This window comes from Pogona vitticeps, chromosome 14 (assembly GCF_051106095.1).
Source record: "Pogona vitticeps strain Pit_001003342236 chromosome 14, PviZW2.1, whole genome shotgun sequence".
In the NCBI taxonomy this organism is placed as follows: Eukaryota; Metazoa; Chordata; class Lepidosauria; order Squamata; family Agamidae; genus Pogona; species Pogona vitticeps.
In genome coordinates this window covers 12991112-13018568 of record NC_135796.1, presented here as the reverse complement: position 1 = coordinate 13018568, position 27457 = coordinate 12991112, and the positions used below count along the sequence as shown (strand labels likewise).

Sequence of the window (27457 nt, the reverse complement as noted above, 5' to 3'; positions counted from 1 at the left end):
ATTCACACCTAGCTGATAGCACTTGTCGTTTAGTCATTCAGTCGTGTCTGACTCTTCGTGACCCCATGGACCAGAGCACACCAGACCCTCCTGTCTTCCACTGCCTCCCAGAGTCCTGTCAATTTCATGTTGGTAGCTTCGCAGACACTGTCCAGCCATCTCATCCTCTGTCCTCCCCTTCTCCTCTTGCCGTCACACTTTCCTAACATCAGGGTCTTTTCCAGGGAGTCTTCTCTTATGAGATGGCCAAAGTACTGTACTGGAGCCTCCGCGTCAGGATCTGTCCTTCCAGTGAGCACTCAGGGTTGATTTCCTTTAGAATGGATAGGTTTGTTTTCCTTGCAGACCAGGGGACTCTCAAGAGTCTCCTCCAGAACCACAGTTCAAAAGCATCAATTCTTTGGCGGTCTGCTTTCTTTATGGTCCAGCTCTCACTTCCATACATCGCTACTGGAAAAACCGTAGCTTTGACTATGCAGACCTTTGTCGGCAAGGTGAGGTCTCTGCTTTTTAAGATGCTCTCTAAGTTTGTCATCGCTTTCCTCCCAAGATGCAGGCGTCTTTTAATTTCGCGGCTGCTGTCACCATCTGCAGTGATCATGGAGCCCAAGAAAGTAAAATCTGTCACTGCCTCCATATCTTCCCCTTCAATTTCCCTGGAGGTGATGGGACCAGTGGCCATGATCTTAGGGTTTTTTTTTGATGTTGAGCTTCAGACCGTTTTTTGCACTCTCCTCTTTCATCCTCATTACAAAGTTCCTTAATTCCTCCTCACTTTCTGCCATTAGAAAGCACTAGTTGATTGCATTTATGGCCCATTTAGGAAAACAAAAGAGCCCTCGGGGAAAGTAACAAATGGCCCAGGTGGCCAAGCATTGGAATGTGGAGGGGAGGAAGGAAAAACATGCATAAATATATCAATAGATAATAAAAATGCATGCTCTTGACCCAGGACTTTTAGGCGCATCCTGGATATGAGGTCAGGGAAACATGAGGCCACAGAATTGTATATTTTCCCTTGACCAATGCAATTCATGAATCACCATTCTGAGGGGGAAAAACAGTAATAAACGTTTCTGCAGATACTCGGGCTTAGAAGGGGACTGTTTCTGAGGCCTTCCCAAGGGAACCGGGCTGCTGCTCGCGTTAATTTGGAAATTCCCTTCAGGCAGTGCCTTGGGCACCTATGTAAGGTGGAGGGGCGGGGCCTCTGGGCTTGGGGGGGGGAATAGGTAGAGGGCCTCCAGCCAGGGGGCATGCGCAGTGGAAGGTAGCGAACGGGTGGAAAAAGAGGGCGGGAAGAGAAGAAGAAGAAGGAAAAAAAAAACCCTGAGCGGACGGACGGAAGCCGGGAGGCCGTTCCTGAGGTATTTGTCGTGTCCCTAAAGGGCGTTCGGGATTTCTGCGCGTGCGCATAAAGCGCCTCACAAGAGCTCGGGGAAGGCATGGAGCGCTGGGTGGCGGCCGGCTGGTCGGGCTGGGGCGGGTTATGGCGCTCCTCTTGGGCCCGTTGGCCCCCGTGGGAGCTGCTGACCGCCTGCGCGGTGATCGGCGCCTTGGGTTGGCTGGTGCGCCTGGTGGAGAGGAGGAGAGGCCGAGGCTCCGGGCCTGGGACCGGAGGGGGGGCGGCGGCGGCTGACTCGCCCTCCCCGCCTTCATCTCCTGAGGAGAAACGACGCGGCCCTGTCAGCCTTCGCCGAGGTGAGAACGGGGGGGGGGGGGATGAAAATAAAAAAATAAACTACAAACACGGGCGAATACACACGTACACACACACACACACCCCTGCAAAACGGGCCTCCATGAGGGAGCCGGGCTTCTGGTGGGAAAAAGGCCTCAAGCGCCTCACTGGCCACCTTTTCCCTCCTCCTCTTATTTTATTTTTTAAACCTGTTTTAGGCGGGGGAAGGGCTCAGTCGCTGAGGGATTTCCTCCCTCCCTCCAATGAATGTAACCGTGATGATAATGATGATGGTTTGTCTGTCTCTCTGTTTGTGTGTTTAGAAGGCATACAGTGTGAGTTTGTTTATGTACTTCACTTTTTTCCTCATTTTGTCGCTTAGGGCGACCCTGTGAATGAGCCAGCGATCCCCAGAAAGAATTGCCCTGTCAGAATGGCCTCAAGAGCCCCTGATTCAAATCAAATAAATAAATAAATAATATATAGGGCAGGGGTTACCCAGATGTGCTTGGACTACGACCTGGGCTGGCCAGGATTTCTGGCTAGTTTTGAGTCCATGAACATCTGGGGACCCAAAGTTGGGAACCACTGCCTTACGGAGTCAACCCATCTCATATTTGGTCTCCCTCTTTTCCTGCTGCCTTCCACTTTCCCCATCATTAGGGTCTTTTTCAGAGAATCCTGCCTTCTCATGATGGAGGGCAGCCTCAGTTCCAACATATATTTGCTTCCACAGATAGTTCAGGCTTGATTTTTGATCGAGCGCCCGCTTGCTTGTTTTTCAGGGAGTGCAGGGCACCTGCAAAGCAAGACCACACTTTTTTCCCAGTAAGGGGACCTAGTGTTAAAGCAAGTGGTGCTAACAGCCCATTAGGTTGTTGCTTTTTAACAAATAAAATAAACATGCACTATGTAATTGAAAGCCCATTAATTGATTAATAAGCATTTAAAACTTTTAAAAACACACTTAGGGTGGGGGGGGGGGGGAAACACAACACAGTCCAGGATCTCAGCCTTAATTATTAAAAGCTTGCCTGCAGAGCTAGGTCTTCAGTTGAGAGGGAAGAATAAAAGGGAGAAGGCCAACCTAACCTTCCCAGGGAGAGCATTTCACAGCCTGTGAGCAGCCACAGAGAAGGCCCTCTTTTGTGTCGCCATCAAACATGCCTATAATGAAAATTGGACCTAGTGAAGGACCTCCTTTGAGGTTCATAAGAGCCAGAGAGGTTAATTATTAACTCCAGTAGACATTAATAATAGCTAAATGTGCAGTTAAATGAAAATAAGGTTATGCCAAAGGGAAATCCACCAGCTTTGGAAGTCATACAAGACTTATTTCTTTCTTCTTTTCTTGGCAAATGTACAAATAGTTATCGTATGCATTGTGTCTTGGCTGTAATGTCGTTTTCTTTTTTTTTTTAATCTATTTTACTACGTTCACACTGTGAACATAATTTAAAAGATGATTTGCATGGAGCTTGGTATCATTATGCAATGTTGTGTAATTGAAACAGTTCTGAGAACAGCCCCCTGCCCCAAGGAACTTGATACCTGAACCAGCTAAGGTGAGGCAGGAGGAATGCTGTCCCTATGGTTAACTAAAAGCACGGTTTCTTTATTTGCATCACTTAGAAGCACTTTTATCAAGATTTCTTTTCAATTTTCTGTTATACAAATAATTGAATTTTCTGCCATGCCTAATTGTTGTTTATATTTGTTTCTGATTGTTATGATATACAGTATCTCAGTTAGCCCTTTAGGAGATTTGCATTATTTGGGTTTAGACTCTATTGCTTAATGTAACTTAAAGACAGTTGCAGTCTAACATATGGGTTCATTGTGCCTGATGCAGCTTCTTCCCTCTTCCAGGTCCTTTGCTCCACTCAGAGCCATCTAAGCATTTCTAATATGCTTTACTTCTGTTTTCTATCATTAAATACTACTTACTTCCATTACTGAGTAGTCCTTACCAAAGAATTTGAAGAAGCTACCAAGGGCATAGTTATCTTTGCATATTTACTTATTAACCAAGAGTTTTGATTTAGTGCTCAATACTGAATCCTTGTGACAGTATCTAGAGCGACAACTATGTTTTCTGGCCCCTCAAAGACAGATTTATTCTGACTTAAACTTTCATTGGCCAGAACCTACTTTGTCAGGTGCATGAAATGTTACCTTATTTAGCATATTGTATAATATATAAAAGCATATCTATATTTATGTAAATTGCACATGCACACATACTCCCAAGAAATCATAAGTTACATATCTAGCTGTGGAGCCAGAGGTTGAAAGTTCAGTTCCCCACTTTGCATCCAAAGAGAAAAGTTAGCATGTGGAGCCTTGGGCAAGCTGCATCGTCACGGGGAGCCTGTGGAGCCTTGGGCAAGCTGCATCGTCATGGGGACCCCAGAAGAAGGGAATGTTGAATTACTGCTTTATAACTAGTAAACCATGAAAAGGGTTCTGATTCTTCGATCAGAATCAGATTGGCAACATACAGTTATTGTAGTAAGCATAATTATCTTTGGATCCCATCCCTTATACTTTTAAAGCATATTTTTGCCCTGAGATGCACAAACATGATCAGTAACTTGAGTCTCTGGATAATTTTTTCTATGTTTGTGTTTCTCTTTGCCCTGTTTCAAATGGCTTGATTTAGGGAATTTATTCAAGACTGGGAATTCAAGGAAATTGAAATACAAAAGGTGCAAGCCTTAGTTATTACTGGTTGCTAAGAAATCATAGGCCAGTGGTAACAGTAAACACAGATAAGCCATTTAGCATATGTATTGTGATGAAAATCATTTGTTCTGTTCAAATCTGAAGAGACAGATGCCTGGGAACCTCCTGCTGAAGTACTGTGGGTTGAGCATTGCAGTCAGTGGAGCCAAACAGTATGAACAATGATAATTCACTGATTACCAGCAAATAGTAGTTTGTTGCTGATGCACGCATCTTTTCTTTAAGGATCTGCTGCTATGTACAGTGAGATAAAAAGGTGTTCTTTCTCCCATCTCTACATAGAGACAGAGAACACAGGTGCAAAAGTAGCTGATACCTTTTGTTGGACCACTAAAAAACCCCAACAAGCTTTTGTGGAGAAAATTCCACTTCTTCTGGCTTGGCACAATATAGTGCAGAAAAAATTGTATGCAAGAATCCAGAAATTTGTAGTACATCAGTGAGTGTTGATGTCCGTCCTCTGAGGCTGTCGTCTCTTTGCAGTGTGGTTTGGACTTTGTATACTTTCTCTTCATACCAAAAAGTTTGCCAGTTTCTCTGATTACCCCTGCCTTACTCTGCCTTCTTTTTGGCACTGGGGTTAGGAAAAACAGCACAAAGACATAGCAGTCATAACAGGGTTTATTATTTGGTTATAAACCCAGTTTTAATTTGATTATTCACCAGGTAGAAATAGCCAAATATGCTGAATTAAAGTCAAAGTAATGTTTTTACCTGGTGAACATAAGGAGATGTGGTTTGTTTTTTCAGATTGTAGTCATCTCTGGCAGATGTGAGCAATCCATGAGTTTGGTCTTGAGAATCCGTAATGTCTTGTAGGTGGTGCTACAGCTTCCAGAGACTAGACTCTTCTGAACACCAATTAAGTCTTTTTGGATTTAAATGCCTATTTGCCATCCATGGTTATTCTGAGCTGACTGGAGTTCTGAATCTTAACTGGTTTGTTACAAGAAAGAGGTCTATGTCTATTCTCTATTTTTCATTTTTGGCCAAAATCCTTTTGCATAATTGTGCAAAAGGCATAGCTTTTAGAGGCAAATTACCATCAGTTAAGAAATCTCCATAGACATTATCTGTTGCATAATGAGTCACCTCCCAAAGTTACACCTTTTGCATCTTTTAAATAATGGTAGTAACAATAACAACGTACAACAGGTTTTCAGCCATTTTAGGCCTGTGTTCGTTAGCCATTTAGAACTGAGTCTGACTATTTTTAGACTTCATAATGAAATAGAAGGTGAAAGTTGAATTCTGAAAATTCTGCAAGATAATTTTATACCTAGAAGACTAGTTTCCTTCTTTGTTGATGCATAACTAATCTTGAAGGCTTTTATGTTCTTGGGAATGCGGCCAGTAAGGTTGCACCCCCCCCCCCAAAAAGAGAGCAAAGGTTAAGTTAATTTGATTATATCTGATGTTCTTGTTCCACTGAAATGTTCTTTTTTCCCACCTACCCACTTCAGATATTTGGTTCCAGATTTCCTTTTATGGTTGAGTTCTTAGTTCTGATTCATTCTATTTTTAAGTAGGAAAGGAGAAGCAGATCTAGAGTCCCCTGCCAAATGCTGAATGACTATGATGTGAAAGGATGCTTAATATGCCTGTTGCTAACTTTAGATGCTGCACAAACTGTGGGAGGGTTGAGCACATCCGTTGTGAGTGTTCCCTAATTTTCTGTTTCATCTTCCTGTAAATATGTACAATTTGGTGTGTTGAGCATAAGTAACAGCAGCATGTGTGTGAGAAGAATTTTTGGCTTATCGTAAGAAGAGGCTATTTTCAGTGACCCAGATTGCTGTCCTTAATGCCTTCATATTAATAATTACGGTCTTCAGAAATGTTGCTATCCCAGCATAAATTGTCTGGTAGTTCAGATGCCGTCTTGATTTCTGTTTGGGCTTGGTTTCATGCAGCTTGTAGTAATGGGATGGCAGAAAGAGGAAAAACATAGAATGCTGTAGTATTGTACATCCCACGTCTAACAGCTACAATCTTTCCTGTTATCACCATGCAGATTATATTATATCTCCTCACAGGGTTCCCAAGGCGGCTCACAACAGGTATAATAAGAAATCTTAAATCTATATATAAACATCACACTTAAAAACAGTTGAACATACATTAAGATCAAAACAATCAAGTAGAAAAACAGATAAAAACCATTGAAAATCTGTAAGCTAACAACCCACATTCCTGAGATAACTTTCTGTTTATAGGCCTGCTTGAAGAGGAAGCTCTTTGCTTGACAACAGAAGGACAGGAGAGAAGGGGGTTAAAATTGGCTTCATCGGACAGCGGGTACTGCGTTCCAAAGCCTGGGAGCAGCCACTGAGAAGACCTGAAAAGGGCATATTTCAAACCCTTTTTCATAATCCAAGTCATTATACTTAATAGAATTGCTTGTGCTGTAGTGCGATGAAAAGCAAGCATTGCATTTACGGTTGTGTTTCTCTCATTCATATTGTCAAGAAACTGAACCTGATGGGGATGATGGGTCAGGCAGTTGATGAAATGAAAAGGTAGGATGGGAAGAAATAACTATTCAGTCATGGAATCAAGATCATAAAACATCCTCTTTTCCCAGGGCACTGCCATCTGATAAGAATATCAGGTGTCAAGGAGGGGGAAGGAGCGAAGTTACTTTAACATAAATTACTTTTTTTTCTGGGACTTGGAAGGTGATTGGTGAAAATGTGGAGAATGATCTGGAAAGTGGAGGAGAGTATAAAAATGTGAAGGAGCAAGAAGTAGTTAGACCTAGTTATTCTTAGGAATGATTGAGCTCACCTGAAATTCCACAGTGTGATCTGCACATGTCCTGGATCTGTGCTGAATTGTAAGCATGGAAAAATATTGTTAGTCCTTTTATTTTAATTTGTCCAATTTGTTTATATATCACATAGGCATCACTCATGGTAGGACCACTTTCTTAAGCAGGTATCACTGTTAATAGACTATAATTGATCGGGGGGGGGGGAGGACTGAAGCAAGAAAAAGTGTGTATTGTAGCTGGAGTAGCAAGATAGTGTATGTTCCTGGTGTAGTGTTCATGAAGTTTACACCAGTTATAACCAAATGAAGCTGAATGCGAAAGTTTCCCCTACCTCATACAGTTAACCTCTGTGATGGTTACTGGATAAGCAAAGTTGAGATGGCCTTCATAAGGAGTTCTAATAAACTCTGCATCTAAGGAGCCGATAAATGTTTCCCTTGTGACTGTATGTATCAAAAAGTATTCCCAGCGGTGACTTTTAGCAAAGTTTATTTTTATGCTTGGTTTAATAAGAGCTCTGTGCTCTCCATGGAGTGCACATACTGTTCTGTGCAGACCTGAGTGTTTTGTTTTTAAAATGAAATGGGTGCAAGAGAGGGCTGGAGCAGTGCAGTCTTGTCCCTGGCAGGATGAGGTAATACTGAAGTCTTGGTTGACCTGGTAATTTGAATAGCAGTTCTCCTCTTCTGAATTAACACACTGTAAGAGGCTGACTGGGTCACTGTCGTCAAGAGCTAGTTAGTAAATTTTGGGAGATCTTGGTTTTCTCTGCACTTTCAGTTTGAAATGCAGCACAACTATGATTGCATCTTACAATAATGTTAATGGAATGACTTTTGTTACCCAGCTGGACAGGTTTGTACTATTACCACTGCAGTGTCTCACTCCTGCCTAGAAAGGTATGTGCATGACACAGACTATTTTAACTGGAAAAATTGTGGAGAAGAAATAGTCTCAAGGTGGGCCAAGCCCTCAAGAGGAAATGGCAGGAATATAGCTTTAAGTGATTCCTAAGAAAATGATATGTGTGTGTGTTCTGTGCTGTCAAGCCAGAACTAACTTAACAACCCTACTAGGGCTTTTCGTAAGTGAGACATTTAAAGGGTGGTTTGAACCCTGTTCTCCAGAGTCCTAGTCCATCACTCTGTTCTCTACACCACACTAGGAAGCACATCAACATTACATAAAAGACAAGAATGCCTCCAGCCAAACAGTCATCTCACAGAATAAGCCTTATATAGAGAGACCAGATAAATTAAATAACTCCTTTTGGTTTTTTACTAAAAGGATTGTCAGGAGTTCCAGAAAAGCAATCATCTTAGAATAGTCTGCTCATCTCCTTTCTGCTTGGCAAATGGGCCATTCTATTTCCATTGTTCCTCAATTAGCCAGGTGGGAAGATAATGATTAAGGCAAGAGTGGACACATGTTAAGGGGCCAGAAAGAATATTAGTTGTGGGTTGGGGAGGGGATCTTCTTGCTGTCTCTTCCTGAACCCTGGAGTTGTAAGGCTCCCCCTAGTTTCAAGAAAGTCTAATGCAGCATTTCCCAACCTTTTTTGAGTCACTAGCCCTGTTTTTAATAACCAAGTAACTTGTGGTGGTCCAATCTTTCCAGAATAGATGGAACTTATGGTGTGTGTGTGTGTGTTTCCCTCTAACTTAATGTAGACAATTCACATTGATTTTGTTTCCTTTACAGGGACAGTAACAATGGACAATATATTGTCACGGCTAAAGCAACTAACACCTGATGAGCTCAGGGAAGAAATTGTCAAGGCTGGACAGAAGTGTGGGCCCATTACGCTAACCACCAGATCTATTCTGGAAAAAAGATTGGCCCAGTCATTACTGGAAAAGCAAGGAGGATTCGAAACAGAAAGTCCAATTTTGAATGGTGTACCTGGAGCTGATGCTGAACATTCTGAAATCCAGAACTCACAGAAGGATCAAAATGGGCATGTAAACTCAACCGAGGATGGTGATTTTGGATACAATATAGGTTTGAACCCACCAGAAGAGGAAGCCTTGTTACACAAGACTGAGGTTGGCTCTCGGATGACTTCTCAGACTCCATCTAAGGAGCCTCTGCTGTACTACGGCGTATGTCCGGTTTATGATGATATGTTGGCAAGAAATGGTAATCCTATTTTTGTTTCTGGTATTGCACTAGTGTTGAAGTTGAACATTAGAGCAGATGTGCCTTGCATAAGAAAACTTGTCTGAGATGATGAATTGAACATCTTAGGAATTCTAGTTACTGGTTCCTTGACACATTTTTACCCCACCTTTTCACTGACCTATCAGTTATTCCAAGAAAAACACCAAGATTGAACAAAGGAGAACCTGCTGAAATGAACATAATAATAAACCTAATAAAACCAAAGTAACAGTAAAAGCAGAACTTTGTGATTTCTTATGTGCCCTGTTTAGGTAACCTAACATTTCAGTTTTTGTTTTTTTAAAAAAAAAACTTTATTCTTGCAGGATTATCACATGTGTTTCAGTATTCTTTGCAAATTCCTGTTTGTAGGTAAACTGAAGGGAAGGTCTGATGAGGAGGAAACTTTCAGTAGCTATTGTAAACTTTGGAAGTATGCAAGAGTTGACTCTTTAACAAAATCACACAAACTGCGAGCTTTCATGCATAGAATCCCACTTCCTCAGACTATGCATCACCGTTTTATGGACAGTCCAGAAAAAAGTTGTCCAAAAAATTCGTGGCAGATGTCTGTGGCTAGGCTGCTTATGTGAGGTGAATCCAGCAAAGTTGGTCTCAAGCATCCTCCCTTGTACGCTTGGTTGGAATTTTCCATCCCAAACTCCAAACAAAGGATTTGCTAATTTCTCTACCTCTGCCCTTCATACCATGCAGTTCCTTGCTCGTGAAACATGAGGATGCTTGAGGCCATACTTCCTGGCTGACTTTGCAACCTGGGTCTGGATTCATCCCATACAAAAGCTTGCAATTTGTGTGGGGTTTTTTAGTGGTTCAGTAAAGGTATCACCCAACTCTTGCATTTGTGTAATCCTGAATCACACGGCCTTTCCCCCTAATTCTCCTTGGAAGTATCTGAATTAGAAGATTCAGTTCTCCCTATGAGGAAGTGTGCTTTTGAGAAGCACAATGCATAACAGCCAAGGCTTGTCTAACAGTTTCTCAGACGGACTCTAAAGTGTTTGAGACCCAGTCACAGTTCTGTGCACACTTTGTGCGGGATAAACTTTGGTGGTCAATGTTTAGCATATGAGAACACTGTCACATTTTGAAATGTTTCTGCAGCTATATTGAATATACATAAATCTGATATTACATGATTAGTTGCTGCCCTGCAATAGCAGGAAATGTTAATTATCTCTAATTTGCCATTTTCCTTCCAATATAATTTCCATACACCTTTTGCTGTTAGGTAAAATGGTAATTAAGTTTTTTTTTCTATCCATTTTTGTTTTTCTTGACATGTGAGGGGAAATTATCACTAATCTCTTTTTAGAATTTATCACTAGTCTCTTACACAGTGTCAAAAGAAGAGTGCTCTTTTTTGTTGTTGATGATTAAAAAGTGATTTATGTAGAAGCGATGTGTTAGGATTACTGATGCTGCTTTAATCTTAAGTGGGCAGGAGGGTGTGTGTGACCAGCTGGACCAAAGCGAAAGATGTGAGTAGTAGCAGGTTCACCTTCGTTTCCACTGTTGAAATAACTATGATTTTCTGTTACATCCAGAAGGGTGCGCATGTTCTTTGAACTGGTTTATGGGAAGAAAGCCAAGATCATGGCTTGTCTATCATGGTTCCTCGGCTTCAGATGTGACAAGAATGTTAGTAATGCCAAAGTAGACGCTTCTAGTGTCCACATAACTGCAGAAGCAGATGGAGTGGCTTTTGCAGTCTTGTGAGAAACCATAGCTTCCTAATTTCTCTTTGCTGGACCCATAATTAAATGTGTTTGAACAACTGATGTGTCTTAACCATGAGAAATTTGTTCAAGTTTTTGACAGTGTCACCTTGAAATAACTTAGTAGGGAATTGTTCACAAAATTGTCTTTGCAACAGTCGATTTGTTTACTGATAGGAGAATGACTCAAGGTTGCATCATAGCCTTGATGGGAATAATTTGTAACAAGAGCATAAGCCAAGCTTTTCTTACAGAAAGCTGCAGAGACTTGCTCTATCACTGTTGTACTGTTTAGATGAAAGATCTTTCAAATGTCAGAATGGATGCTGTGGCCCTGGACAGCTACATAAAGTGGTTTCTGAATTTCAGACTCTTAAAAATGATACTCAGCAAGCCAATCTGAATTGATTTATTTTCTGCAGCAAATTTTCCCAGGATTAAGCAGTTTAGGTGAATCAGGGAACAAAAGCAGAAGGCCAGATCTGTTGAACAACAAATTCCTGATTAATTCAGTGGTTTTAAGTATCTAGGTGTGGAGCCAGAGGTTGGGAGTTGGATTCTCAGCTGTGCTATCTTGACAGGAGCTAGACTCTGTGATCCATCGGGCCCTTTGCACCTATGCAGTTCTAAGATGATGATGATGGTCCATAGGGTTTCTTCCGGCTGTATAGTTCTGTGATAACGATGATGTTGATGATTGTGTGGCCTTGACAACTGTAGTCATGGAAAGAAATTAAGTTGCTGAAATGGTTTTTCTGTTCCAGAGAGTGTGCATGTGTATGAAGATAAAAAAGAAGCTTTGCAAGCTGTTAAAATGATAAAAGGCTCACGGTTCAAAGCTTTCTCAAATAGGGAGGATGCAGAAAAATTTGCCAAAGGCATATGTGATGGTTTCCCATCTTCAAGCAAGTCCTCCTTGTCTTTGTCTCCAGTGAAAGTTTGTTCCGGGTTCAATAGAGGTAAGTGGATGTGTTCCACTTTGACTCCCTCCGGTGCCTTTCAGGGGTTGGGACCTTTAGACTAAACTCTGTCAAGGCTTTGGGTGGTATTTTTTGCTATTAAAAATCAGTTTCAGATCTTTAATATGACACGGAACATATAGATTCCTCAACGAGTTTTAAAACGTTACGTATGAAAAAAGAAATGCTGAAGTACTCTCTCTACATCTTTTTGGCTTGAGAATACAAACCAGAATCACATTGTGACTGAAACATACCTTTAATTTCCATAGATGGCTTGTGCTCTCCTGAGGTGGAAACAGTTAGTAAGGAAAGAGCCAACAGTTATAAAAGTCCCCGTACACAGGACCTCACTGCTAAACTAAGGAAAGCTGTTGAGAAAGGAGATGAAACAGCTTTTCTGGAACTTATCTGGAGCAATCCTCGCTATCTCATTGGGTCTGGAGATAACCCAACAATTGTGCAGGTAAGGGAATTGTCTGACTTTTGATATAAGTGATGCATGCATGCAGGTCCTTTATATCAGAGGACCTCAACCCTCAGTCCGTGGTTGAGTCTTGCTTTTCTGGAAAAGCAGAGAGAAAGCAGCTAAATTCAATTACCATTCAACATTGTGCTATGTTTTAAGGTTCTGATTTTTGTTTGCTGGTTATAACCCGATAAGGTTGCTTCAGAAAAATGTGCGATTCAATAAGGTTTTGTTTCTGAGCTTGAGTCAAGGACCACAGCCACTGAAGGGAAAGGGGTGGAGTTTGACGTGCAGTGATTACACTTTCTTAACCATGAAGGAAGTCTGGTACTTGGAGTTTATTTTTAGTGGACTTCGCTAGCACTCCATATTCTTGTGACTTCATTTTTATATTAGGGGATAATGTTGATGCATAATGCTCTAGAGATAATTAGATTTCACAAATGTTTTCAGTCCTAACCATTTGTCAGCTTGTCAGTATTCAGTTGCTCAATGGAATTGTAGCTTAGGTTAATAAAGCTTCCTACTAATTTTCGGCTTGCATTTAAACCAGATTAAAGTTAATGCTTGTCCAATCCATAGACCGGAAAGTTAGCTGGCATTGTTTGATTCTGCAGGTAGAAGGAATAGTTCAAAAAGAGTAAAATATTTGTTTCCTTTTTTCTTTTACGTATAAAATATACATATTTCTAGTAAGGGTATTATAGGTCTGTTCACAAACTGCAGCAAATCTGTAAGATGTTACATATGATGAATAGGTATCTTATATTTTAGGAAGGCTGTAGATACAATGTCATGCACGTTGCCGCCAGAGAGAATCAGCCTGGTATCTGCCGGTTGCTGTTGGATACGTTGGAAAATCCTGAATTTATGCGGCTGATGTATCCTGATGATGACAGCATAATGTTACAGAAGCGCATCAGATATATTGTTGACCTTTATCTTAATACACCAGATAAGATGGTGAGTTTTCAATATTGTATTGTATTGGTTGTTTTGTTAGCAATGATCAAGTAATAGGAACAACTTGCTACTTTCAGAATAGATAAGCAGTGCGATCCTGTATGTGTATTCAACAGTAAACCTACTAAATTCATGGGAACCTACGCCAGGATAATAAGGGATGTGGTGGCACTGCAGGTTAAACCGCAGAAGCCTCTGTGCTGCAAGGTCAGAAGACCAGCTGTCGTAAGATCGAATCCACGCAATGGAGTGAGCCCCCGTTGCTTGTCCTGGCTCTATGGCTTGGAAACGAGGATGAGCACTGCGCCCTAGAATCGGACACGACTGGGCTAAATGTCAAGGGGAACAACTGGACTAAATGTCAAGGGGATAAGTGAGCGTAGGTTTGGATTCAAAGCCAGTTGGATCAATGCGGAAAGTTAATAATGGCTTAACCAATGCAGTTGATTTTAGTGGAAATGTGAGATTTGATTTCATTTGAATCTAGTACCATGTATATATTTTGTGCTTTTCTAAACATAATTATAAGGGTGCTTATTGACCTGTGTCCAGAGGCACATAAATAAATCCCTAAGCTCCCAAGCTCCAAAATACAAAAAAAATTGCTGTTTTCTTTTGGTAGGGATTTGACACCCCACTTCATTTTGCTTGCAAATTTGGGAATCCTGAGGTTGTTAGTGTCCTTGCTTCGCATCCGGATATTGTGAAGAACCCAAGGAACAAATCCAACCAAACTCCAGCAGACGTAAGTTGTCTTTGAAAAAGCCATTGTCACTGACTTGATTTGGTCTGTGTAAACATCTAGACTTCTCATCTACATAAATATTTATATTTGTAATTGACTTAAGACCTCTCTCATGTAATAAGAGGTCATCTGACAAGATTTAAGATAGTAAGGCTGCTACTCATTGACATCAAGCAACCGTGGTTGCCTGCTATAATATCGCAGTGTGTTTTTTAGTATGAAAAAGAAAGAACAGAAGGCTTTCGATGTTACTCATAATACAGTGGTGTCTCGCTAGACAGTTACCCCGCATGACAGTTTTTTCGCTAGACATTGACTTTTTGCGATCGTTATAGCGATTTGCAAAACAGTGATTCCTATGGGGGAATTTCTCTGGACAATGTTTGGTCCCTGCTTTGCAAACCGATTTTCGCTAGATGACGATTTTGACAGCTCCCTCCGTGTTTTCGGGACTTAAGCTTCGCAAGACAGCGATTTAAACAGCTGATCGGCGGTTCGCAAAGCGGCTTTCCTATGGCCAATCTTCACTAGACAACGACGATTCTTCCCCATTGGAACGCATTAAACAGGTTTCAATGCATTCCAGTGGGGAAATGCTTTTCGCTAGACAATGATTTCGCTATACAGCGATTTCAGTGGAACGGATTATCATCGTCTAGCAAGGCACCACTGTACTTTTTTACTCGTAGTAAAAAATATGCATGGCCATGAGTAGAGAATGGGCATAAACTGCTGAAACAGCGGTTTGTGTGGGTCCGTGTTTTAGCCGAACAGGTATTTAATGCTTCCCACCCCTGGCAGGTGCCCACTAAGTCAGCGCCCTGCCTCCTCCAGGCGCTGCCCCTGAATGGGCATCTGCCAGAGGAGGTGGGGCTCGGAAGCACTGAGCACTTGTTTGTGCCCAAAAAACAAACCAGCACAAACTGCCACCTGAGTCGTTCATCCCCATCTGTAATGACTCATTCAGGTCTACTTTATTTTATTTTATTTCATTTTGGGGTTTTTTTTTGCCACGGCCAAAATAGATCACAGGTGTAGCAAATCAGGCTTGAAGAATCTTCTTGTTTTGTTCCAAGTCATTTGATTAGAAAGTAATTGTGGGCCTGTATGTGGCAATAACCATTCAATTTTTAGTTTGGTGTGTTATTACAAGGGGAAAAAATATTAATTGCTTGAGACATATGACAGCAGCGATTGTGAAAGCATGTTTTCTCTTTGTTAAATGCATGAGTGAGTACAAAATGTGAGGTTATCTGTTCTTTTTAAAGAAATGCTTCTGTGTGTTTTTTTTAAACAGGTAGTATGTGAAAGAAGCAAAAACAAATCTGCAGATCTGAAGGAGAAAATCAGGGAATATTTGGAAGGTTGGTGTTTGGAATACTCATAATTGATCATTATAGAGTTTCCAGAAGCAAAATGCTACCCTGGTAATCTCATCCATTATTCACTTTATTTAGAGATGCTGAGCAAACAATCCATAATTTACTGGGGAGCAAAACCAAATTGAATTAACCAGTTACTTGGCATAGGGATTGAGCAGTATCAAAATAACTGTGTCTATGCAGTGCTTTTGATAAAAATAAAAAACAGCTTTGGATTTGAACAGCATGAACCTATGGCCAGCGTTTCAGTATTAAACAATCTTGGATATTAACTTTCTTTCACATTCTTTCTAATTTAGGTCAGTGTTACGTGCCACTCTTCAGAGCAGAAGATAATGCCTCGCCGCCTGTGATTGGACCACCTTGGTCACCTGACCAGACAGACGATAGTCCGCATGGTGCTTTACTGAGATATATTGGCAGCCCTAAAGATCCTGTGTTGACAGTGAGGGCTTATGCAGGCCCAATGAGCCCTTCCAAGGTAATGGAAACGGTGCAAACCAAACCAGCAAACCAAAACACTTCCTCTAGTTCTTTTCTTTTTCCCTTGCTTCTGTCCGTCACAGACTTGGATTGAGGTGAAACTAAGCACTTCCCTAATTTTGTTTTAGGAGAGCAAAAATACAACAACATAGTACAATGTCAGGACCAGGAGTATTTTGTAGGGTCACTTACAGTGTGTCTGTTGCATCCGGCTATTGGAAATTATTCTTAGAGTCTTCTTGTATTCCCTTCTGATCAGAGGTAGCATTAGTTAGTTATGTGCCGTCAAGTTGGCACTAACTTACATACCTTCTTATATGCCGACTTAACACCTTAAAGGTAAATATATCTGTGAAGATTCTCAGTCATCCAGGTGGGGTTATCTGGAAGTTGAGTAAGGGCAACTGGACTTCTTGTTAGGTTGAAACGTTTCGCTTCTCATCCAAGTTGCTTCTTCACACGATGGAGTGAGCCCCCGTCGCTTGTCCCAGCTCCTGCCAACCTAGCGGTTCGAAAGCATGCGAATGCGAGTAGATAAATATGGACCACCACCGTGGGAAGGAAACGGCGTTCTGTGTCTAGTCGTGCTGGCCATGTGACCACGGAAGATTGTCTTCGGACAAACTCTAGCTCTATGGGGTGGAAACGGAGATGAGCAGTGCTCCCTAGAGTCGGACACGACTGGACAAATTGTCAAGGGGAACCTTTACATTGCAAAGTCCTAGTCTATCACTCTGTCTGTGGATACCCACAGATTTAGCATAATTATGATCCTTTTCACTCTGGCCTATAGATCGGCACGAACCACTACTTCAGCAGTTTGTGCTGGTCTGTTTTTCAGTGGAACAGGTGTTTTCCACTTCCCAGTCCTGCCTCCTCCAGCAGCCGCCCCCTCGGAGGCAGCACCCAGAGGAGGCAAGCAGGAAAGCTGGGGCATTGTCTCTAAGTGGGCACCCACCAGAGAAGGCAGGGCTGGGAACTGTTTGTCCAAAGGATGAAGTGGCACAATCCGCCAAACTGATGGTTCATGTCCATCTCTAGTCTGGACTAAAATGAACTCTGATGAGAACCGGGAAATTTGTGTAAGTTATGAAGAATACCCGGGTTATTTTCAGCATGAATCAGTGTTTACGTGCATCACAAGTCAAGGTCCAGAATAATGTGATTGATATAAGAAACACAAGATAGAAATTCATATATCTCATCAGCTGTGCTGTCCTGGACTGGTCTCTAAACCCTGATTCATTGTAAGCGTGTTTAGGAAAGATTTAAAATGTTTACCTAACATCAAACTCTGTGTGTTCTTTTGCAACTAACGAAATAATAGCTCCCCAGAATTTCTTCCACTTTGTGTAACCAAACATGTTGTTGGATTGCAGAGAATTTTAATTGCTCTACTGTATCACCGGGTAAACACAAAAAAGTTCAGGGAGTTAAATTGTTTTATAAAGGAGTGAGTTGTGGAAGAGGCGGTTGCAATATTAGATATTATTCAACAACTTTTTCATTTCTAATGAAAGACAAAAGAACAATATTGTTTGAGGAGAATAACAGCTTAAAACGGTTGAAAAATTCAACAGCTTATTTTTTTTTATCTTCTACAAAATGAAGTGTGTATTTGTAAATGGCTGACGTCCTCATGTTTACAGGGCATTTTAGGCTGCTGATAACTCATCTATACAGATAGTCAAAGATTTCTAGAATCCTGCAAACTTTTCTATCAAAAAAACATAGTTTAACGAGGCACATCCAGAACAAACAATAGAACATTTTTTCTCATTAAAGTAAACAGAGTCCATATGTCTGCATTTCACAGATAAAACAAAAGCACCTTTAACTTAGTCAAATAAATTTCGAAAAATCTCCTGGTTTTAGGTTATATAGATGTAGGTTTTAAAAGTAGGTAATAGTAGAAAATGTACTATTGATGACCCATGTTTAGAGAAGAGGTATACGAATATTCCCGCGCAGGTGGAATGAAGGTCTGGCTCCATGGGGCTGGACGGTCCACTTACTGATACGCTAATACCGCGTGGCCCGCACTCCCGTCCTATCATGCCGGAGGTCGCGATCGCCAAGCCACTCTTTCACCTGGCAGAGAGGCTTGTCTTCCTGCCTCCTTCCAGGAGTGGCTCAACGATCACAATCTCAAGGGCGATGGGACAGGAGTGTGGACCCCGCGGCATTAGCGCAATCAGCGAGTGGACCGTCCGGCCCTGGGGATATTCATATACAAATACCCCCATCTCTCTCTATCCATGTTACAAAAGCAGTGTTATATAAAAGATCCTGCTGGAAGGGCTCTATTATAATAATCCATCTCAGGACCTGGAAACTGCACTGATATTACAAGCAGCTACACTGGACGTTTGCCCCATATCATTCAGATCTTCTGCTGGTAAATTTTTGACTTGGGAGGAAGTGATGTTCCAGTGAATCCTGCACTGCAGCCCTAGGCTAACTTCAGTTTTTAGATGTGAGAGCTAGTAGGTTTTCACTCTCTAGAGAGATACTTAATTTGGAAGGTTAGGAAAGGACAAACTCAGTCTGCTCTAGAAGTATGGATTTGAAATTCTTCCCTCCCCTTTTCCTCTCAAAGGCAGAAGAATTCCACCGGCTTTGGAAGACTCCGCCTCGCGAGAAAGCAGGATATTGCCACAATCTCCGGAAATCTGATTTGGAAAGAGGAGTTGAAAGAGTTGGAAGGTATTTCATACTCAGTGCACGACACAGTATAGTAATGGGCTGTATGAAAGGAAATTATTTTTGTGTAAAAGGCATTGACGTGCTCAAAGATGGAAAATCATTGCTGTATTTTGCCCATTCTGAAAGACTTTGAAGCATCTGCCGCACCTGTTTTTTCCTCCCTGCTTCTTCATCTGCTTGTTTCCAGCAGTAATTCTGCAACCATAAGAGCAATGAATGAAAACTTAAGATTCTGGGAATGCTGAATCTTTTTCCCTTTTCTATACTTGCACAAACAATGCACAGCCTTGGTCATATCTCTGCTACTAGGGCCATTATTTTACTAATACAGCCTCTTCTTTCTTGGCCTCGCTTCAACTCAGAAATCAGTGCTAAAATCATTTTGTAGCCTTCATGTCTTCCCCTTACTTTCCAGTTTTCAACACCAGTGTCGAGCTTTTCTCCCGTGTCTTAATAACCTCCAACTCATCCACTTTCCTGTTCTTCCTTCACTTCTGTGTCCATGCCTTATGCGGTGTTAATTCCATGTTGGAATAGATCCTTGTACGCACATGTCTTTGTCCCTAATTCATTCATTCACATACACAAATATGCACATACACTTTGAACCATCACAGACGCCTTATTGCTGCTTGGACATGTTTGTTTGATATACTGTATGATTTGTAGGGGCTTTATGTGCTGCAGAAGTAATACTAAGCAGGAAAGTCTGGGGATTTTGCAGGGTGCAATTGCTAACGATTCTCCATCTTGCTAACGATTCTCCAGCTCCATGTTGAAGTTATGTTTATTTTGTAAGGAGTCTCTCTCTGGTTATTTATTTTCATTTAACACTCTAAAAATTCATATTTGTATTTAAGAGCAAGGTGGATTTAATTTTCTTTTTAATTTGATGTTTACAATTGAAATTACAATGATTTTTTGATTCAAATGGTGATTTAAATCAATTTGGTTTTTAGAAATCAGTGATTTTTTTATCCACCTGGTTTAAGAGTCTTTCATGTGATATATGTTTGATTCTCTTTATAGCAAAGAAATAGCATTTATTTGATTAAAAGATGTTGATTTTGGTATTTCCCCCCCCAGTTGATGCTCATGTACTTTGACTGTAAAGCAGAAGCCAGAAATTCTAACAGAGTGATTTTATATGTGAGCATTTTAACTAGATAAATTAAAACTGATTCTCTGATAAAAGCTTGTAATGGTACATGATTCATTTGTTAAAAGGATTCGGGGGCTTGTATAATTATGGGTTGACTGTTCAGAAACATGTTTTAGAACAATTGTTGTCGATCTAATTCAATGTCTTCACAATGATCCGTTCTATCTTATTTATTGCAGGGAGTTAGCTCATGAGCTGGGGTTCCCGTGGGTTGAATACTGGGAATTTCTGGGCTGTTTTGTTGATCTGTCTTCCCAGGAGGGGTTACAAAAGCTAGAAGAATACTTGGCTCAACGCGAATTGAGAGACAAGGTTCAGCAAGAAACAGGAGAGAATGAAGCCCTCCACAGATATAAATCTCAGCAGCTTTCGGGTAAAAATGAAGTATTTTTAAATAATGATGATGTTTGATAGCTCAGTGGATTACTTTTCAGGATTCTTTAGTTCTCAGACTGTTTCAAGTTTTGAAATATCGCAGTGTCAGGCTTATATTTAATAGTCAAGGGCACAGAAGTACAGTGGTGCCACGCTTAACGAGCGCACCGTATAACGAAGAATCCGTATAGCGATCCCTTTTTGGGGATCGCTATACGGAGCTGCCCCAATCGCCGCACTCGCTTTGCGACGATTGGGGCGTCCGGCGGCCATTTTGGAGCCGCCGAACAGCTGATCGGCGACTCCAAAATGGCCGCCGGATGACCCGAAATGGCCCCCTATCAGTGTTTTCGCGCCCTCCCCTTGCTTACCGAGGTCGCGAAAACGCTGCGGGGGGCATTTCGGGTCATCCGCGGCCATTAAAATGGTTGCGGACGACCCGAAATGCCCCCCGCAGCGTTTTCGCGACCTCGGTAAGCAAGGGGAGGGGGTGAAAACACTGATAGGGGGCCATTTCAGGTCATCCGGCGGCCATTTTGGAGCCGCCGATCAGCTGATCGGCGGCTCCAAAATGGCCGCCGGACCGCGAAAACATCGCTGGAGGGGTAAGTTTGGACGCTTGTTGGAACGCATTAAACTAAGTTTAATGCGTTCCAATAGGCTTTCCTTGCCCCGTACAGCGATGTTTTCGCATAGCGAAGGTTAATCCGGAACGGATTAACCTCGCTATACGGGGCACCACTGTACAGGCCTGGAGATTTGCTGTTAATTTGTATATTTGCAGCTAACAAATATGCATACATTATGAAACCATTCTTCATCGCTTGGATCTGCCTTTCTCCTAAGCTGAATCTTTCTTTTGCTGAATTGGGTGGTCAGTTGGATTTGCAGCCTTGGAAGTCCTCCATCCTTAGTTATCTCTTGAAATGTGCTGGTGCTTTTCCTTCTTGTGCTTTTGTGTGCTGGTACTTTTCCTTCATGTGCTGGTACTTTTCCTGGGCTACCAATTTTCTTCAAATTGGGCTACTAAATGAACTCCTTGGTTGCTGAAATTCTCAGACATTTCAACAATATTTTTTTTCCTAGTTGCCTCAGGACTTTTTCCTCGGGTCTCTGACTTTTTTTAAAAGATATTTTCTTTAACTGGCTCTCTCGGGAGTTTGAGAATTGTGTACAAAACAGCTCCAGCCAACTTTTTACCTTGCCTAACTACTATTTAATTACAAGACATGTGGAATTCTCCTGTGTTGCTTTTAACCAGTTCAGCATTATTGAGTCCACCATCCAGTAATGATTTTGCTTGAAGATTTAAAAAACTGCAATCCTTACCTTGCTGGCATGTCACCTAGAAAATCAGGGTCTACCTGCTAAATAATAGTTGGTAGTTGGTAGTCTGTCTTAAAATCTCAAGTTATGGTAAGTAGAAAAAACTGAGTGGGATAGAATCTGAGATCCTTAATCTTAAAGAATCAAACACCTGTATTAGTAGCCTTATTTGCAGGATTATGCATTGGTTTCTTAGGACCGTTTGCTTGGTCTGTCTGAGGTCCAAGGGCAAACTGAGTTATAAGGATGATGGAAACCAGTTTAATAAGATGTCAGATGTCAACATTCTTTTATCATATTTTACAGGCAAAAGTAAGAAAAGCTGCAATTCCATCTCTGTTGGAGCATTTCTCGATGATGATGACATGAGTTTGGAAGAAGTAAAGAATAGGCAAAATGCTGCTCGAAGTTACAGCCGAGCGGTTGCACCCCATGAATCAACAATCAGGGATATTGGAAACTCAGAGTGCGACATCTTGTCCATCCAGTGTATGAAGAACATAATTCAGATAGGAGAAGACTCCGGTGCGCGGGCAGACAAAGAGCCTCCTGCTAGTAAAAATGGATTTTGTAGCCCTGTGGCCAGTGATAGAATTGTTGGCCCTCACAGGAGACATCCAAGCCAAGAGGAAGAGTGCTTTGCATCACCTGTCTCCAATTTAATGGAAGAATTTGAAAAGCTGGCTTGCCAGGACCAGATACTGGGAGCTGAAAGTTTATCAGAGAAGCCAAGCCAGGGGGAAGGAACGAGGCCACTAAGAAAATGTAAAGATCTGGCATATTCGCCGCTTCCCAAGCCAGGTGCAGCGGCTGGAAAAGCTGAGGAGGCAACAACAAGGACAGAAATGGAAACGCATCTGGAAACGAAGAGCGCATCAGCAGAAAATGGAGTCTGGGGAGAGAAAGGGCAACAGTCTTGCAGTTCCAAATCGCAGTCGGAGGTGTCTTCACAGTGTTCCCTAAATTCTCCATCCTCCAATGAGAAAGGAAGACGGCTGTTTCTCTTAGGGTATGAAACAGATGTTAGTGCCTTCTCTGTATTCCATCGTAGAAAATGTCTTGAACTTCCTGGTCCGTGGTATTCATTTACCACTTATTAGTGCGCTCTATGTTTATGAAGGTATCGGCAGATTCTCAAGAAATTCTCTGCTTGAAAATTTCACATCCTTTCTAGTTCAGATGTCACTTTTCATGATGGCAAACCACAAATGTGGCATGTACTGCAGAAATTGGTTAGCAGGGCATAGATACCCTGAATAAGGTCAGCTTTAAATGTGTGGTGCACATGTGATTTTCCTAACTGCCACTGGTGTCACTCTGGGAAACACTTGTGAAGTGTCCTAAGATAAATCTGTGTCTCCTGAAAATATCCGTATCCCAGTGCTAATAGGATGAATATATCTGCTGGGGCGTTGATAAAAGAGGGATATCTATTTTTTCAGAAAGTGATTTTGTTAATCGTGGAACAATTATTTGAATGATAAGTGAAGAAATCAACTGTTTCAGTGTAATTTAGTAAGTCCATAAAAGGCCTTCCCTGATCACTGGATCATAATAAAAAACTACAGTAAAGAAAATTTCTAGAGGTTCTCTAGTGTGCTGCTGGCAGTTCTGGTGATGTTATCTGGTTAGTGTAAGGTTCAAAAAACAGCAGAGCGTCGGAATCTGTTCTACCAAACACTACAGTTGTTTTCGGTTATAAATGCACACATGCACTTTTCACAAGTTAGCTTGCTTAAAGTTTCACATGTCGGCAAAACATCTACGATGATTCAAGAATATGTTCTTCACACAAATGCTTACCCTTTTATTCTTTGACAGATGGATTTACTGGAAATATTGAAGAGACACAGAGAAATATGGTGCTTGATCTGTAATACAATTAGTACTTTCTGCTGCAGTCATTAGGTGATGAGCATCTGTCTGTAAATCCTCATTCTCGCTCAGAGGGAGGTTGATTTTTCACCTAGTTGTCTGCATTAGACAGTCCAATTGTAAAATCCAGATGGGGTGCCCATTGGGGATTTCAAGAATGAGTAGTTGCCAGAACCTCATTTCCTAATGGTTTTCTTCCTCTTCCTAGGGAGCAGCCATCAAAATTGGACAATGATGTGTTAACAGCACTACATGGGGTAGAGATTGATCCACAGTGGTACCCAGCTATTTACAAGTGGAACCTGTCTGTCCAATTCTATTCTTCTTCTGAGCGGCAAAGGTACACTTTGATTAAATAAATTTAAAAAGCAGACTTTTAGTTAAATTCTGGGGGTTGCCCTAATTATCAGGGTTTAGCATCATTCGGATGACTTCGGTGGCTAGCCAAAAATTCGATGCTTCCAACGTTCCCTTCCTGGAGAACACTGTCTGCTCCTTTCTCCAGCAGTGAGCTTCGGAATAAATAGGTGGTGTCAGGAGATGCTGGTCTGGTGTGAGAGCCTGGCCTCTCAAGAGATGGAGAGGGGTGGCATGCGAAAAGCTTTGTGCCTGGCTGAACACTTGGTGTGCCTGCTGAACACACAGGAAAACCTACGTGACTCCGCCTTCTCTTTCGGCTTTGGAGCTTAGCCAGCATAAACCCCAACTGGGTACATGTTTTTTGCTCAGTTGGTTTAAAGGGGCACGGCTTATCCACCCATACAGTCCACGGGTGCGGGATAACTGCTGTTTGGATTTGCTAAAACCTAGGTTTTAGCTAGGAGAATTAGTATCCGCTGATTCATTTATCCACGGTCTGAAAATATTAAAAGAAAAATTCCCGGAAATATAAATATATATATTTCTAATGATGAAGTTACCAGAACTTGTATAGTCCTACTGTAATACTGAAGTCCGTACAGCAAAAACTTTGTTCTGCGCAGATGTTCAGAGCACAGGGTCATTCTCCAAGGACAATAGCTATTTTTGTTGCAAATAGTATTGTGTGAAATGGGCCCCAGCCTTGCATTTCTGTTCCTCCCCCTATTTTTTCTCCTCTCCACTATGAGTGTTAATATTAAATATCTATTTAGCATAAAGCCTTTCATAGCCAATTCGACCTTCCGTCTTTTAAACTTCTGATCTATAAAGCGTGTGACCTTTTCTTTCAGCTGGCCAAGCCCATCGTTGAAAGGAAAACTGAAGTCTCAGTCCGCTTCGAGTCCATCCAGCAGCCCAATCTATTATAGTCCAGGAAAAAGCAGCCCAGGAAAGTACAGCACACCGGCCACTGGCTTCTCTCGAGACTTTGGGAGCCCAGGACGGTATAGCCCAGCCTACGTGAACCTGTTGTCGAAACGGCACCACCTCTCAGGACCACCTATTCATTAGAAATTGACTCTCTTAGCGCTTGCAGCTAAGTATTTTAAGCGGAGGAAAACATTTAGGGTGTCGAACACTTAGTGTGGTGTCTCCCTGATCCCTTTTTATTTATTGTTGTTGGGGAAAGAGGCTGCTTTGGCAGAAAATGTCTTCATTCCATTTACCAACTTGTAGATTAGGAGCGGTTACGTGTTTAAAGTACCTGAGCAGTAAGCATAACACTTATCAGAGGTGATTGTGAATAGTACTGGCTTTTCAGCACGTGAATCAAAAGGTCCATTTCTCCCACCCTTCTTAGAGAGATCCCTTTTACATGTAGCAACTCTCGACAGTAGGGAACTCAAGGTATCAAGTTTATATTCTCCTGTTAGTCTTCCAGGTGAGGGGGTGGGGGAGAGGGTGCTGCTTCTCAAAATAGATGGCTTTTGTCAAAAAAATGTTTTGTCCGTCACTATTCTTATTAGAATTAGTTTAAAAGAACAAGTGAAAGCATCAGTGTCCTGTACTGAAATGTTACAAAAAGCTAAATAACTGAAATGAATGGTGAGCCTTCTTCCTCCTTCATCATGATTTGATTTTACAGCTCTTACGTAAGAGTTCTTTAGCAATGCCACCTGATTCGTCACTGGCCTTTCCCTTTTGTTGTCCAGATCATTGTTTTGATGTATGCAAACAAATAACGTCAAAATTAGTTCCATATGTGGAATCTCTTGAATATGTAAATGGTTCCACTAAAACATTGAGTTTTGTGTGTGTATCTCCTAACTTGCAATTACAGTTCCAACACAATTTTATAATAAGCCGTTCACCCATACCCAAATCTACACTGTTTCGGTTCTATTCATTTGGAACCTTTCCTTATGCCTTTTAGTACACCTAACCACCCTAGTGAATGCAGGAGCTGTTAGAGAAGATAATCAGACCGAGCTGATCAAGCATAAGTATCCTGCTGCCAATGGGGAAGTAGTTTGGCACAGAGCTTTAACAGAGCAGATGGGGATTTTCTTTTATACTTGAAATCATCACAACATCAGGGACATTTGGTGGTTTCTTTAGACCAGGGCTTTCGACCAGGTCCTTCAGGTATGGAATGACAGTTCCCATCCATTCCCTCACCACTGAGTGTGTTGTCTAGGGCTGGTGACAACTGCACTCCGTTAACATCTGGAGGACCACTTAATCCCCACCCCACCTTACCCCAAGTGTAATGAGCTTTTTGTATACCGTTCCTGAATGTTTTAATGTTTTGGTACAAAACTCCAGATTTGCACTTAAGGCTTCCAATTTTATTAGTGCCTTTTGTAACATTTTCATTTGTATGTTTTGATCTTGCTTTTAATAGTGTGTGTGTGGATCCCTTGGTAAGCACTAACCATGTTTTAACTTTCCAACACTTCTGAACAGAGTCCCTTTAATGCTGTCCTTTAAAGCTTAAAGATTTGGGGAGATCCTCTAAACATCCATTTGTTAATCTGTACATTGATTAGAGGTGGCATAAATGTAAATTACAGATACTTCCAGTTGTTTTAGATGGCTCTTATAATGCCACTTGTATAAATAGTCATTTAAGTATAAAACAAGCAGCTTTACTCTAGTATAGGTCTTTATTAAAGTTAGTCTTCATATATGTCAGGGGGTACCATTTTCCAGTAAACATATAGGTTTGGTGAAGCTGGCTTCCTATACTGTGTAACTTACAACTGCAGCACAATGTGATCACAGAGAGATCATTTTCTTGGACAAGATTCCCCCAGAAAGCATGACCGTGATTAATTCTGGGAATCTCTGTCCAAGAATATGTTTCTTCCATACTCTGAGCTAACGTACTCTGACACTAGAGACATTTTCCCCAAGTTCTATGCTGCAATTTTTAGAGAGGCCATACTTGGAAATTACCTCTTGTAAATTCTTCACCTGTCTAGGAAATCCCGAGTAAACAGCTGGCTAAAAATAGTACATATTCTAGTACATCAGCAGGTACGGAAATTTCGACAATACTGAAAATGAAATCGTAACAGTTTCTTAAAATAGAAGACACCATCTGCCTGGGGCTGTCATCGGCTCTCCTGTAGCAATGTTTTCTTCACAAATGTATAGAAAAGGTGTTCTCGTTTACCATTCGGAAAACTTTCATAAAAAAAAAACCATAAGCAACTGACTTATAAAAAAACATTTTGTTACAAGCCTTCCTTTGCTTTGATACTTCTTGTTACATGCCTTTTTTGTATTCAAGAGTTTCTGGAGCACAAACTGTCAGTTTAACACTTGTCTTGTGATGGGGAGGCCCCAAAGGATTGATGTTACAAAATACTGATGTCTCACAATTTAGTCCTTTTTTTGTTAGTGTGTTCAAGTGAATTTATAACAATCTTATTAAATTTGTTTCGCTAAAATGCTTCCTCTCTCCCTCTTACCATTTAGTGGCTCTGTGCATATTAGGCTTATGTGTTTTATAAGCAGCTGCTCAGTGGTGTTAGCATATGTTATAGCTGTCC

At 41.4% G+C, this 27457-nt stretch overlaps 1 protein-coding gene across 2 annotated transcripts; it reads left to right on the top strand.

The window, feature by feature from the left end:
* The first annotated feature begins 1243 nt into the window (after window positions 1-1243).
* ANKLE2 (ankyrin repeat and LEM domain containing 2) lies at window positions 1244-27355 on the top strand. 2 transcript variants are annotated; one of them, XM_072983573.2, is made up of 13 exons: window positions 1244-1367; window positions 8901-9338; window positions 11860-12054; window positions 12327-12520; window positions 13298-13486; window positions 14109-14231; window positions 15529-15595; window positions 15913-16094; window positions 18696-18802; window positions 20144-20337; window positions 21972-22674; window positions 23749-23880; window positions 24752-27355. In XM_072983573.2, the coding sequence occupies exons 2-13, from the start codon at window positions 8912-8914 to the stop codon at window positions 24969-24971; spliced, it is 2733 nt and encodes a 910-aa protein (XP_072839674.2). In that variant the 5' UTR covers window positions 1244-1367; window positions 8901-8911; the 3' UTR covers window positions 24972-27355. The 2 variants fall into 2 exon arrangements, with proteins under 2 accessions (XP_072839674.2, XP_072839673.2); XM_072983572.2 differs by lacking the exon at window positions 1244-1367 and adding an exon at window positions 1390-1701.
* Window positions 27356-27457: the final 102 nt, after the last annotated feature.

Coding starts and splice junctions, on each gene's coding strand:
- ANKLE2 (XM_072983572.2), top strand. CDS start 1,446: ATGGAGCGCTGGGTGGCGGCCGGCTGGTCGGGCTGGGGCGGGTTATGG. Junction 9,339..11,859: donor TGATATGTTGGCAAGAAATG/GTAATCCTATTT, acceptor TTTCTGTTCCAG/AGAGTGTGCATGTGTATGAA. Junction 15,596..15,912: donor AATCAGGGAATATTTGGAAG/GTTGGTGTTTGG, acceptor TTTCTAATTTAG/GTCAGTGTTACGTGCCACTC.